At 39.3% G+C, this 14,021-nt stretch overlaps 1 protein-coding gene across 1 annotated transcript; it reads left to right on the top strand.

Moving 5' to 3' along the window:
- Positions 1–1,705: 1,705 nt before the first annotated feature.
- On the top strand, positions 1,706–5,764 carry LOC118841373 (late lactation protein B-like). The gene is made up of 6 exons (XM_036748761.1): positions 1,706–1,792; positions 2,491–2,618; positions 3,220–3,290; positions 4,648–4,758; positions 5,414–5,515; positions 5,739–5,764. The coding sequence occupies exons 1-6, from the start codon at positions 1,706–1,708 to the stop codon at positions 5,762–5,764; spliced, it is 525 nt and encodes a 174-aa protein (XP_036604656.1).
- The last annotated feature ends 8,257 nt before the right edge of the window (positions 5,765–14,021 follow it).

Raw genomic sequence — 14,021 nt, 5'->3', positions numbered from 1 at the left:
AACTGTGGTCACTGGTTTTTGTTGACAGCATTCACCTTTCAAAGGTCATGGAACTGACTCCACAAAGGGATACTCTGTTCTGAAGGACTATGGTACTTGGAATAACTTTAGGAGAAACAAATTAGGAAAGAAAACAAATACAATACAACCTTTTCAGGAGCCTCTCTAAAGCACGGTGCTCCCTGCTCTTTTCCCTGTCACACCTGGGGCATAGACAGATGCCTTCAGTTTAGTTTGTTTCAGATGAATTCAATACAATTCAACAAGCATTTATTAAAAGGCTATTATGGACTCAGCACTATGGGGGCTATTGGGACAAAATACAAACACAAGGCATGGTCCATACCTTCCACAAGATCACAATCTAATAGGCAAGATGACTAAAGTATATTTTAAAAGATAGATAAAAGGTATAGGTGGTAGGTGGTCACTGAGCTCTGAGGAGGAGGTATCACTGTGGTCAATTACTTAATCAAGGCATTTATTAAGCACCTACTATGTTCCAGGCAGTTTGTTAGGTGCTGGGGACACAAAGAACAAAACGATATTTTCAAGTATTTTTCTTGAGTAAGTTCTCAAGAGAGTTACATTCTAAGGGGGATGTCTACCGAAATGAGATTAGAGATGGGTCTTAAAGAATAGAGAGGATATGAGTGAGCAGAAAAGAGAAAGAGAAGAGTAATGGGAGCAAAAGTAGAGGGTGGCAATATATCAGGTGTGTTCAAGGGACAACCAAGAGTTGTATCAGTCTGATTAGCTGGAAGAGAGAGTTCAAATAGGGGAGAGTCGAGTATATGGAGGGGAGAGATCAGCAAGAAACAAATATTAAAAAGTTTGGGGTACAGATAATGGATGTTAGGTTACATGGTTTAGATCATCCTGTAGACAAAGGGCTATTACAGAATAATAGAATCTCAGAGTTGGAAGGGACTTCAGAGAACATCTAGTCCCACTGGTGCCTAAATAGAAATTTCCATTACAAAAGCCTCAACCAGTGTTGATTCAGCCTTTACACGAAGACCCCCAGTGAGAGAGTATCTACTGTTTCCTCAGACAGTTCAATTGCACTTTTGGACAGTACTAATTGTTATAAAGTTTTCCCTCAAATCTACTCAAAAACTACTTCCCTGCAACATTAGCTCATTATCCCCAATTCTGTCCTTCATCTGCTCAAGGGATCAGCAAACAGGGTACTTTCTTTCGTGTTGGAGCTGAGGGTACAGCTTCAAACAATTCTAAGTACCTAATTCTAAGCACCTGACCTGATTCTTCTCCCACATGAAATCCCTTCAATTGCATGAAGACAGCTCTCAGTTCCTCACAAGTCTCTTCTCTGAGCTAAACATGGTGACTTTTTTTTTTAACCGGTCTTTGTATGTCATGGTTTTGAGTCTCTTCACCATCCTGGAGGATATAGACACTCAAAAGAACAGATCTTGTTGATTTTTTGGATGAATTTCATGAATAGTTATTGAAAAATCAGCAAGGTGTGATGATTCCAAAAACAATAATATGCTATTTTAACCTCTCTCTTTACTCCTGTTGTCCCATTGTATGACAAGCATTTAGTGAAAGAGATCAGTTTTCACTGTCACACTGATCTTGGGATATATAGAGAGGAAGATTTTAGGAGAGGAGCATACACATTCTAACCAGCTTCACTGGGTGACTGATTGAAGGAAAAGCCCTGTGAACGTCCATCAAGATGAAGGTCTTTTTCCTAACCATAGCACTAAGCCTGTTCTCCATCCTCCAAGCTGAAGAATCAACATCTTCTGGAGAAGTATTGGGGGTGAGGCTGCATTGGGAGGTCTTGTAGATTGGGGGGAGGCATGTATGCTAGCTAGAGGCTGTCATTTCAAAATTAAGACCCCACAAAATTCTTTTCAGGAGGATCTAGAGCTCTGAGACACCACTCTACAGGGGGCGGCAACTTTAGAGCTCTAGACTCAACTAGAAAATGTTCAATTGAGTCTATGCAGGAGGTAGATGCCAGATCAAGGATTTTATTCTCTTGCTTTTGATTTTATTTACTCTGTCCAGAGTGAATTGGAAATGGGGGATATGATTCAGTTAATTTTATCCCTGCCAATGAACATTCCAAACAAGTCATATTCCAAAATGGAATTAGGTCTCAAAGGATTCAATGTCACTGTCAGCAGGGATTTAGTTTGTGGGTTCAAAGCCAAATCTCTGCTTCAAATTCAGTCATAGAACATTTAAGGCAACTTCATAGGTTTGGTTTCTCAAGACTAATTCAGCTGAAGTTCCTGACCTCTTCCTAACAACTTCTCGTTTGAGTATTCTGCCACCAGGTCCATCAAGACCCTTGAGGTAAAGGCTCAGTCAATTTTTGTTTCCATTAGGGTTATGATTAAAGAGGGAGCCAAGTATAGAAGGACTAAACTGAGAAAGTTTATGGAGGGGAGAGACCTGACTCTCTCATTTTTCCTTCTTCAAGCTCTGGCTACAAATTATGATTCTCTCTAGGGCACATACTATATAAATGCTGTTGTCGCAGACACGGAATTTCCTGAGGACGAGAGGCCTAAGGCCCTCTCACCTGTGACCATCTCCTTTCTTAATGACGGTAATGTGGAGGCCTCATTTACTGTCAGGTAAGTAGCCTGTGTAGAATAGTCCTGTCAGTTGGTTTATTCTTTTATAACTCCTATTTCAGGACCACAACTAGAGCTGACAATTCTATACTGTCTGCTCACCTAACCTGATCACACTTAGTAGTTATAAGTTTTTGTATAGGACTATGAAGTTTAGGTTTTTTATCCCCAAAGGGTGAAATGCTTACTTAGCACCCCTTGGTTGACTTCCTGAGTCACTGTCTGCTAGCTCCCACATGGGCTCAGGCCTCTTCTAACTTTCCTCATTTCTCCTGTCAATGCCTCTATCCCATAGCATTCATGACACAAGTTATTGTCATAGGTTATACATTTCAGCCTATTTACACCATGCATCTCTCACCATTTCCCTCAGGGTCATCTGTGATTTTGACTCCTTAGAGATCAAGATGTTCTATGATTCACAACAACTGTAAAGCTTGATCTCCAGAATATTTGATGGTCAAAAAATGGATGGGAAATCATACAGTTCTTTATGAGTATAAATAAAATATAGACTAGGATACTGTTCTGCTTCTGCTGTACTTTCCATAGGACATTACTTTTTATCTTGAGCAAAATTCATATGTCTTCTGTTTTTCAGGAAGGATGGCAAATGCAAAGAGATTAAAGGAAAATTAGAGAAAACAGACAATCCCAATGAATTCACCATAGGTAAGTGATTCAAGCATGTCACATTGAAGGGATTCTAATAAGGAAACACAGCCTAAGGCCAGGTGTCAGAGATGATTTGAATTTGGGACCTCTCTGTAGCCCTAGAGTCCAAAGGCTGAATCTGCTTGACAGCACACAGTGACTTGGATAGCTTTTTTCCATGACATGAATTAACCAATGGGTCTATCTTCCTGTAGACATGGTTGACTCTATCACTGGGCTCAATTTAGTTCAGGATGGCAAAGGCAGGCTAGACAGCTGCTCTTATGGTTTGCTTTGGAAAACCACAAGAACACATACTTAGCCTCTCTATCCCTGTCGAAGTCTTGGTTCTGAAAATTTTGTCATGAGATATTTCCTTGGGTAAAGACATTGTCTCATGGAGGCTATTCTGAGGATTCACATGTGTAATTCAGGAAATATAAGAGACAAAAGCATACATTAACATGCTAATACCAAGAACAAAAATGGAGAACCGCTCAGGGTTTGTGCAAAGGTGGGGTACTATGGCACAGATATGCACCTGGGACCCTGGAATTAGAGGCATACGGAGGGTAGGAGAGACACTAAGAATAAAAATAAGGTGTCTCAAAATTCTGGTGAGGGTGGAGATGGGTGGATCCATTTGTATACTGGTCAGAGTATGGAATGAAGCATGTCCTAGAGACCTGGCATTGCCCTCATTCGCTCACTTGACCAAGATGTATTAATTAACTCTAATATTTAGAGAATTATGTTGTTCAATGAGTAAGGGGTAAAATTCAAGTAAAACCACACCTGATTAAAGCACAAACACCTTGGACCTGACCCATAATTAAATTGATATCAGGAACTCCTGGAGAGTGGACTCTCCATATTAATGCAACTGCTCTCCAACTTACAGTCTTAGAGAGTTGCCTGGGTCTCTGAGAGAGGTTAAGTGAGTTGCTCTGGGTGAGAGCAAGGTCTTGAACTCAGATCCACCTTATTCCAGGGTTAGGTCTCCATCTATTACACTGCACTTCATCTCTGACTATTAATTAACATCTTTGAGCTTCTGTTTCCTCATCTGTAACACGAGGAGTTAAGACTAAGTGTTTTTAAGATCCCTGAAAATTCAAAGTAATTTGATCCTGTGGTCTTATAACAGACAATATTACATGATAAATTTGTTAGCAAGGTACAAAATAAAGTATTATATGAGGGTGAAGGGGAAGCTGTCCTGGTCAGGAGATCATACAACAATTTTTCATGATTCCTGGATGCTGGCTACTTACCAGGAACACTGAATCTAAAGCTTGCCCCAGTCTCTTCACAAAAGGTATTTCTAAGAGTATTAAGGATGCTAAAAGTATATCTCCCTACCACTTCTCCACAGATGAGGGCAGATACCATGTGTACGTAACTAAGACCTCTGCGCCAGATAGTTGGATTCTCTTATTTGAAGGCGAGTTCAAGGGTAAACAAGTCAAAGTGGTGAAACTTTTGGGTAAGTGAATCCCCCCAAGAGAACAATGTCAATATTAGAACCTGTCCACTTTGGTTCCCCTGAGAAGGAGTGGGGGGAAATTTCTCCTGTCCCTGTCCATTTTGAACTTGATACAAATCAAAATTCGGGAAAGAGGGTTCCATGAATCACCTCAAAGATTTTATCAATTGCATGTTTGATGGTAACATAGGTCTTATAAATAATGACTTTTCTAGTTGCAGATACTGACTCAGTTCATCCTTAATAAGACAGTATGAGGGAAATCCTGCTTTGAACAAAGTAGGAGGATAAGAAAAGGCAAACATGCACATTTGTTTTCATTCATTACCCCTTTCCTCAACTGCATTTCTGGAGATTTTAGGGCATTAGAACCATTTTGTTTAGTGCATGTGTAGGAGATTTATATAAAAACTTTCTATAAAGGTGATGATTTGGGGAGCATTTGAGGTAGGGAATTTGTTGGCAGAAGATAAAGAATGCTAAACTTTCCAATCTCCCCTATGTTCTTTCCAGTTGTTTCTTCATGCTGTCAATTCAACTCATCAGGGTGCAAAAACTAGAGACTTTTACAATAGAGGGTGACTATTATAGAGAAAGGATCAGAGAAGAGTCTAGTGAGAACTAATAATTTGTTCATCCTGATCTCTCTCTGAAGGTCCAAACGCAGAAGTGGACCCTGAAGCTTTGAACGAATATCAGGAATTCATCAGAGAGAAAGGATTTAATGAAAGAAGAGTCATCTCTCCTGAGCAAGAAGGTAACAATAATGGAGTTTTGGGTCCACCCTGCCCTGTCCCTTTATCTTCTGTCTTGTACCCCCTCTCTATTCCAGTTGTTTTCTCACCTTAGAAACTGTTTCGTACTAACTTCTTAGCAGACCATATCAAATTTCTTAAACCACTGTCTAGCTTGGGAGTTTTGTGGTGGGAAGTGTTTTGGCAAAAAAAAAAATGCATTCACATGTGTCTTTGTTTCTGCAGAGGCCTGCACCCCAGAAGATGCTTAAGGTATGTACTCTTTAAAGACTTCTAGAGTCTCTTCCAGAATAATCTGGAATTCTAAACGTTAGCTGGGATTTAAGTGTCCAATTGGTTCAGCTTAGCCATAGGTAGGTGAACTTCCAAATCATGCCCGAGGGATGGATGGCCTTTTTAAAAAACACATTTCAAATAGGCTTCAGCCTCCGCTTGAATTTCTATGCTGGTGTTTAGTATGCCTTTTTTGAACCTCTTGCACCATAGGACTGGGCCCTGTTAGCTCATGAGAAACTATCATTTCTGCTTCCTTATGCAATCCTTTTGATGTTTTCTAGGAGAAGACAATCCACACCAACCTCAGAATCAAGATATCCAGGAAATCCCTGCCACCTCCTCAGATGACCAACATGTCCCTGTATCTGGCTCCTCTCCTTAGCTGCCTCCTGTATTTTGTAATGTTTTCTTTCCAGTGCTACATAAATGTCTGAAGCAATCATTTTTGGCTCAGTCTCTCTCTTTCTTTGGAGGTTTTGTTTTGGGGGGGAAATAAATAAGAAGTGGGTGACAACAAGATCAAGTACGCTTGCCTGGGAGGCCAAGCACCTTGGACTTCTAAAGGTTGAGAGATTTACGGTTTCTGTAGGATGTGGTCAAAAGTCCTATGTATTCCAAAGCAGCTGGGTGAAAAGTTAAAAGTCCAAAGGTTATAAGTACAGCAATTGGGTTTGTGCTCCAGAACACCAAAATTGAACATTTAAATCCCTTACCAGTGGAGGATCAGCTAAGTTTTACAATAAATTTGTGAGCACTAATTTTCAAAATAGTAAGCTAACAGAGGGTGTGTTTCCTCCTGTCCTCCTTGCTTCCTACCTCCCAGGAAAGCTCTTCACAGTGTCTCAATGTTTCTATCTGATTCCCCCACCACTAGATAGTTACCACAGTCTCTTCATCCTCAACTGAATTTTCTTCTAAGCTTTATTTGAGAATGCATTTTGTACCATTTACCCTGGGAACTTATTGTATTAATTGTTCTGGGTGTAATACTGCTCTTCTAGAAACTCCTCCTCCAATTAAAAAAATCGAGCCACATGTATTTTGTACCAAACTGATCAATACATTCATTTCATCTTTTTTCATTCTGTTCTAAATCCTCGCGACATGGCTCCCAAGCTCATCATCCAACTGAAAGTACTCTCTTCAAAGTTATCTTATCTCTCAACTGCCAAGTTTGATGACATTTTCTTTATCCTCATTCTTCTTGACCTCTCTGTAGCCTTTGACAATGTTGATCACCATCTCTTCCTGGATTCTCTCTCCTCTTAGCTTTTCATGACACTGTTGTTTCCTGATTCTCCTCCTGCCTATCTGACTACTCCTTCTCAGTATTCTTGGCTGGATCTTCACTCATGCCATTCCCACTAAAACCCAAATGACTACAAAGGCTTTGTCAATCAGTCAATAAACATTTATTAAGTGCCTCCTATGTGCTTGGCACTGTGCTAAGCACTAAGGATACAAAGAAAGGCAAAACACAGTCCCTGCCCTCTAAGAGCTCACAACTCACAACTAATGGGAGAAGACAACAGATAAAAAGAAGTTGAAAAGGAAGTGAGGATACTCCAGGGTGGAGGCAAGTTGAAGTCTAGAGGAGGCAGACAGATTGGTAATGAAGAGATGGTTAGCTTGATCACCTTCCTGTAAATAGAGGAGCTGGGAGGAGCTCTCTGTTCTCTACCCTTCACTTCTCTAATCAGAGGAAGGGAGTAGACCTAGGGGCAGGAGGGTACTGATGAGGAACTGTGAGTTTCAGGATTAATGTGACCCTGCAGGAAGATGAGGTTCCTGGGGGACATGATGAAGTCCAGAAGAGTGTATCCAGGTGGGAAATGAAGAGGTGGCCGACCTGGATGCCCTCCTTAAATGGATGATCTCCCCTCTCCACCATTTACTCTCCTAGCCCTTCTTCTCTGCTTTCTCTATGAGAGCATTCTCTTGGTGCTTTCATTGGCTCCTATTGGTTCAGTTATCTCTATACAGATGATTCTCAGGTCTAGATGTCCTAATCTTTCCCCAAACTCTAGTCACATCAACCAACTTTGAGATATGTCAACAATCTGCCATATCCAAAACAGAACTAATTATCTTTATCCCCCAAACCTTGCCTTTCTGAATTTCCTTATCATTTTTGAGGATGTCTCTATTTTCCTAGGAAGGAAGGAAAGAAATCAACATTTATTTAAGTGCCTACTAGAAACCAGGATTTTTGCTAAGTGCTTTTCAAATAAAATCTCACAACAACTCTGGGAGGTAGGTGAGATTTATTTCCCCCACTTTACAGAGGCAGATAGTGACTGTTAAATGACTTCAGGGTTACACAGCAACTGTCTGGGCTGGATTTGAAGTCACATCTTCCTCACTCCAAGTCTGGAGCTCTGATTCAGTGCACTGCATGAGGTTGGCAACCTCTGTACTATCCTTGACTTTTCACTTTTACTCACACCCCATATCTGATCCTTTGCAAAATTTTGTTCCAACCTTCACAGCACTTTTCATACATGTCTTCTTCCCTCCATACACAGAACCAACAACCTAGTAGTTTCCCTAGAGGGAAACCAGCATTTATTATGCCCTACTATGTGCCAGCAACTGTGCTAAATGCTTTTACAAATTTTACCTCATTTGAACCTCACAGCGATTCTGTGAGGTAGATGCTATTTTTATCCCCATTTTACATGGAAGAAACAGAGGCAGACAGAGGTTAAGTGATTTTCCCAAGGTCACATAGCTAGTAAGCCTCTGAGGTCAGATTTGAGCTCAGGTCTTCCTAACTCCAGGGCCAGCTCTCTATCATTTCTCACTTGATCTTTTACAGTACCCTTCTTACTGGTCTCTCTGCCTCAAGTCTCTCCCAACTCTAATCCAGTTTCCACTTAGCCATCAAAGGGATTTTCTTAAAGTGCAAGTCTGACCATGGTCATCCTCCCTTGTTCAGTAAATTCTAGTGGCTCCTTATTGTCTCCAGGATCAGAAGTAAAATGCTGTATTTGTCACTTAAAGCCCTTTTCAACCAGACCCTTTGTTCATTGATTGATTTATGAGGTATGACTCCAATATAATGAGACTACTTTAGGAAAGACCAGGACACTCTAATTCTAAAGAGTGTTATCTTTTTCCATGTTCTCTACAGAGGCTACACAATTATTCCAATGTAGTTGCCATTATCCATAGCATGCCTGGACCTCGTGGGTTCCTGAACCTTTGTTGAACAGATCCTTTGGACTGGCCTCCTAAATCCTGATCTTCTAGCTTGATTTCTTGCCCCTTGAGCTACCAAACTCTGAAACTGACCTTCCTGTCTATCAATATTTTCTTTTTCTGACTTTTCTGTGTCTGAACATTGACCTACCTCACAAAGCACCTGCCCATGTTACTCCTGTCTCATCAAAATCCCAGCACGGGGGCCTCTTTTGTTACTCTGTCCAATTGGAGCATTAGTCATGGTGTGATAGGGAATATGAGTGAGGGCAGTTCAAGAAGGTGGACCAACAAATGGAACAATCAGAGAGCTTAGAATACAGATGATGTATTTGGGAAAATTCATGTGAACTAGTCTGGATGGATGAGGGAGATCATGTTGGAAGCAGTGGAAGTCTAAGGAAAGCAAAGAAGTAAATTACATGGAAAGAACTTACGGTTTTTAGCTGACTGAAAACTCAAAATTGGAAGCTATCTGGAGCAGCAGATAGCATGCTCTGCCTGGAGTCAAGAAGGCCCATCATCCCGAGTTCAGATACAGCCTCAGACACTTACTAGCTGTGTGACCTTGGGCAAGTCACTTAACCCTGTTTTCCTGAGTTTCCTCATCTGTAAAATGAGTTGGAAAAGGCAAACTATTCCAGCGTCTTTGCCAAGAAAACCCCAAATGAGGCCATGAAGAGTTGGACATAAGTGAAATCACTGAATGACAATAAGAACATCAATAACAACAGCAGCAACACCACCACCACCACCACCACCCACCATCACCACCACTGCCACCGCCATCACCACCACCACCACCACCACCACAGCATCCAACAACCACAACAACCACAATGGCAACTACCATTACCATCATCACTACAACAAAATGGTATTGGCAAGTTGAAGGACTTCCAAAGAATTATCCCTAGTATGATGGTGCTGGAGAACTTGGAGGAATTAAAAGAGAATAAATTGGAAAGGAAAACAAACTTTTGGGAGGTTTTTAGGAGCCTGTCCAAAATAAAGTTTTCTGTTCGATCCCTGTCACACCCTGGGACATGCAAGTCACATTAAGTTCTGTTGGTTTCAGATTGATAAAGTTCATTTCAATTCCATGTGCATTCCCAGACATTCTATTATGAACTCAGGCTTCTGTGAGCTTTTGGGACATAAAACTAAGGTAGAAGCCTTGGTATTCACTTTCTAGAGGATCACAGCCTTACAGGCAAGGAGACTAAAACAAATGCCAAATGAAGTCGTACATCCAGCAAGCAGTCACTGGAGCTCTGAGAAGAAGTGACCATCATGATTTGGTAGAGGCATCAATCAAACAATAAACAATCCTTTATTAAACACTTCCTGTTTGTTTGGCACTGTGCTAGGTGCTAGAGACACAAACAAGGCTTACTCTCAAGGGAAATCTGTACTAGGATGAGATTAGAAATGGTTCTTAAAGGGAAGGGAAAAGTTAGGTGGGCAGAAAGTAACAGGAAGGAGTTATAATATGAGCAAAAGTAAGAAGGTGGCAATATACCAGATTATTCAAGCAGGCAATAAGGAGTTATCCAAGTCTCACTAGCTGGAGAAGAGGGTTCATAGAGGGATACATTGGGTATATGCAGAAGTTACAAGAAACAAAATAGAAAATGCCTGTTGGGTTCAGATAGTGGGTCAAGCTAAAGAGTGTGGAACTAATTCTGTGGATTATCACAGAATAGTAGAATCTTAGAATTGGAAGGAACCTCAAGCCAGGTAGACCTCAAGTCTGAATAGGAGTGTCCTCTACATAATCCTTGAATTAGAAAGTTATGTGATCAAGAAATAGCAGGATGCATCTTTTCTCTGATTCTCATGAACGCTCAAAACCCTCCAAAATAAGAATTATGAAACCAGGTAAAGTAATTGCAGGTATATTGCAGGGAGCAAAGAAGCTCAGCATGCAATTCAAGGTAACATACTCTGCAAACCCAGTCATAATCATCAATGAAAAAAGATGGATATTCGATAAAAGAGAAGCATTTGAAGCATTTCTACAAAACAAAATCATCCTCAAGAAATTACAGTTAAGTCTGACATAATGCTTATTTTGAAAATGCAAATTTATTTCCCTGTGATTGATAGGCTGGGGGATGATTTTATCATAAAATGAATTTTGCATTTGCACATATGTTTTTTTTTCTGAGAAAAACAGAACGACAATATAAGAATTGTATTACTTTGCAATAGCTCCCAAGCTGCAGCCCTTCTGATGTCCACATTCACAAGGTAAGTTTGGGTGTTTTTCAAGGTAAAGTACCATATTTATTGTATATCTTCTGGTGCAGTAGGAGCTGTTGGTAGAAGAGACCTGGTCTGCTCATCCCGCTTTACCCACATTCCACATAGGCCAAAACCTTGGCCCTGGAGTTGAGGCCCATTAAATTTATCCTTTGGTTACACTATTTAGCCTGTCTGGCCCTATAGAAAACTGGAGCCAAGGATGAGCAACAGCCTGCAGCTGAGGATATGTTACTACTTAATATGGTACGTATCCATTTCTTAATAATTTAACAAGTATAAAAACATGCTACCATTTTTATTAGGTTTCAATCTTTTTTATGTGTCAGTGACAAAGTTTTTGAGTGTTGTGGCCCTAACTCCATTTTCTCATCAGCTCTGTGATTTTTATTGCTCAGTTTTGTATATTGAAATCATATTTAGGAATATATTTGTTATATTTAAACAGAACTGGCTTTTGCTTTGCAAACACCACAGACCACAGAAGGTCAAGAAAGGTAAATAAAGACAGCTTCAAAGGAAAGCAAGGGTAACAAATTATTCTAGAAAAACAAGGTAAAATCTAGAAACAAAAAGAGACTGATTTATTTAAAACCTACAATGATAACAAAAGAATAAGGGGAAGAAAATGCATAATTTTCATTCTAAAAGAAGATAAGGATGAAAGTAGAACTTAATTAGAAAAAATGATGGTGGAAGAACAGGCCTGAAAACTTACAGATTAAACATTCTTCCTACTTGTGAATCAATGTTTTTGTTTTGTTTTATTTTTAATTTTTATTTTCAGTTTCAAATTCCCTGAAACCCATTACATATATGAAGTCATACAAAACAAATGTTCACTTTCACCATGTTGCAAATTTAAAAAAAAGAATCAAGAAAAGTGAAGAGGAAAAATATTCTTCAATATGCTATATTTTATTGTACTATATACAGAAGTCCATCACTTCTCTATCAGAAAGTGGATAGCATTTTTCATCATTTTTGGGTTGTTGTGGATCATTGTATTGATCAGAGTAGCTAAGTCTTTCACATTTGATTATCATTACAATATGCCATCACCGTATATATGGTTCTCCTGGTTCTGCTCACTTCACGTTGCATCAGTTCATGTGAGCCTTTTTTCCCCCCAAAACCATTGTGCTTGGCATTTTTTTGTAGCACAATGGCGTTCCATCACAATAATATGCCACACCTTGTTCAGCCATTTTCAAATTGATGGGTGTCCCCTTACTATCCAATTTCTTTCCTCCTGAAAAAGAGCTGTTATAAATATTTTTGTACATATGGGTCCTTTTCCTTTTCCTCTGATCTCTTTTGAGTATAGACTAAGTACTGTACTATTGTTGGGTTAAAGGGTATGCATAGGTTTATAGATTTTTGGGCATAGTTCCAAATTGTTTTCCAGAATGGTTGGAATAATACAATATGGCATCAATATGCCTATTTTCCCACATCTCTAATGACTTTTGTCTTTTTTTTCTTTTCTGCCATTTTATCCAATTTGATGGGCATGTGGTGGTACCTAAGAGCTGTTTTAATTTGTATTTCCTTAATTACTAGTTTTATTATTTCCCTAATGACTAGAAAATAGTCCATTTATAGCTATGATTTTTTCTTCTTAAAACTGCTTATTCATATCCTTTGAACATTTGTCAATTGGGGAACGACCTATTTTGTAAATTTAACTCACTTCTCTGTAAATTTGAGAAATGAGACATTTATTAGAGAATTTTGCTGTAAACTTTCCCACCAGTTTCATCCTTTCTTTCTAATTTTGATGGCATTATTTTTGTTTGTGCAAATACTTTTAAATTTCATGCAATCAAAATTATCCATGTTACCTTCTATGATCCTCTCTATCTCTTGTTTGGTCATGAACTCTTCCACTATCCGTATATCTGAAAGCTAATTTTTTCAATGCTCCACTAATTTGCTTATGATATAACCCTTTAAGTCTAAATCATATACTCATTTTGAATTTTTATTGATATATAGTGTGAGAAGTTGAGCTGTGCCTAGTTTCTGCCAGACTATTTTCCAGTTCTTCCAGAATTTTTTTTCAAATAATGAGTTCTTGCCTCAATAGCTGAGATCTTCGGGTTTATCAAACATTAAGTTGCTGTGCTCATTTGCTTCTGTACATAGTGTACCTAATTTATTGCCTTTGATTGCCTGAAATGGAAAAGCTTCTACACCAACAAAATGAATGAATCTAGGTTAAGATGAGAAGTAGTTGAATGGGATAAATCTTTTCATTGAATTTCTCTGATAAGTGTTTTGTATCTAAGACACATAGACAAATAAGAGATATGCATATCTGGGGTATCCATTGTCTTCCCATGCAGCTCATTCCACTTTTGGATGGTTAGCGTTGCTAGAAAGTTTTTCCTCAAACCCAACAAAAATATTCCCTGCAACACCCATTGTTCCAAATTCAATTTTCTGTGGACAAGTACAACTTGTCTAATTCTTCTTGCATATCTCATCCCTTCAGGTACTCTCATGTTCTCCTAAGTCTTTTCTTCATGCTTAACATGGCAGTTCTATTAACTGATCATGGTTTTCATCCCTTAACCACCTTGGTAGCCTTCTTCTGGATGTGCTCCACCCTGTCACTGTTAGGTAGCACTCAGAACTGAACACTCTAATCCCTGTGACATTTGACCAGGGCATGGCAGAACATGAATATCATCTCTTTTATGCTTGAAATTATGACTCTAACAGGCTAGAATTGTCTCAGTTTTTAAAGGTAGGTTACAATGT

The sequence above is a fragment of the Trichosurus vulpecula genome, chromosome 3 (genome assembly GCF_011100635.1).
Source record: "Trichosurus vulpecula isolate mTriVul1 chromosome 3, mTriVul1.pri, whole genome shotgun sequence".
In the NCBI taxonomy this organism is placed as follows: domain Eukaryota; kingdom Metazoa; phylum Chordata; class Mammalia; order Diprotodontia; family Phalangeridae; genus Trichosurus; species Trichosurus vulpecula.
The sequence above is the reverse complement of the archived record's forward strand: the minus strand, read 5'-3'. Positions and strand labels throughout refer to the sequence as shown.

Bases quoted from the DNA above. Each gene is read 5' to 3' on its own strand.
- LOC118841373 (XM_036748761.1), top strand. From the start codon at position 1,706: ATGAAGGTCTTTTTCCTAACCATAGCACTAAGCCTGTTCTCCATCCTC. The intron at 1,793-2,490 runs GTGAGGCTGCAT...GATTCTCTCTAG, and splicing joins CTTCTGGAGAAGTATTGGGG to GGCACATACTATATAAATGC. The intron at 4,759-5,413 runs GTAAGTGAATCC...CTCTCTCTGAAG, and splicing joins CAAAGTGGTGAAACTTTTGG to GTCCAAACGCAGAAGTGGAC.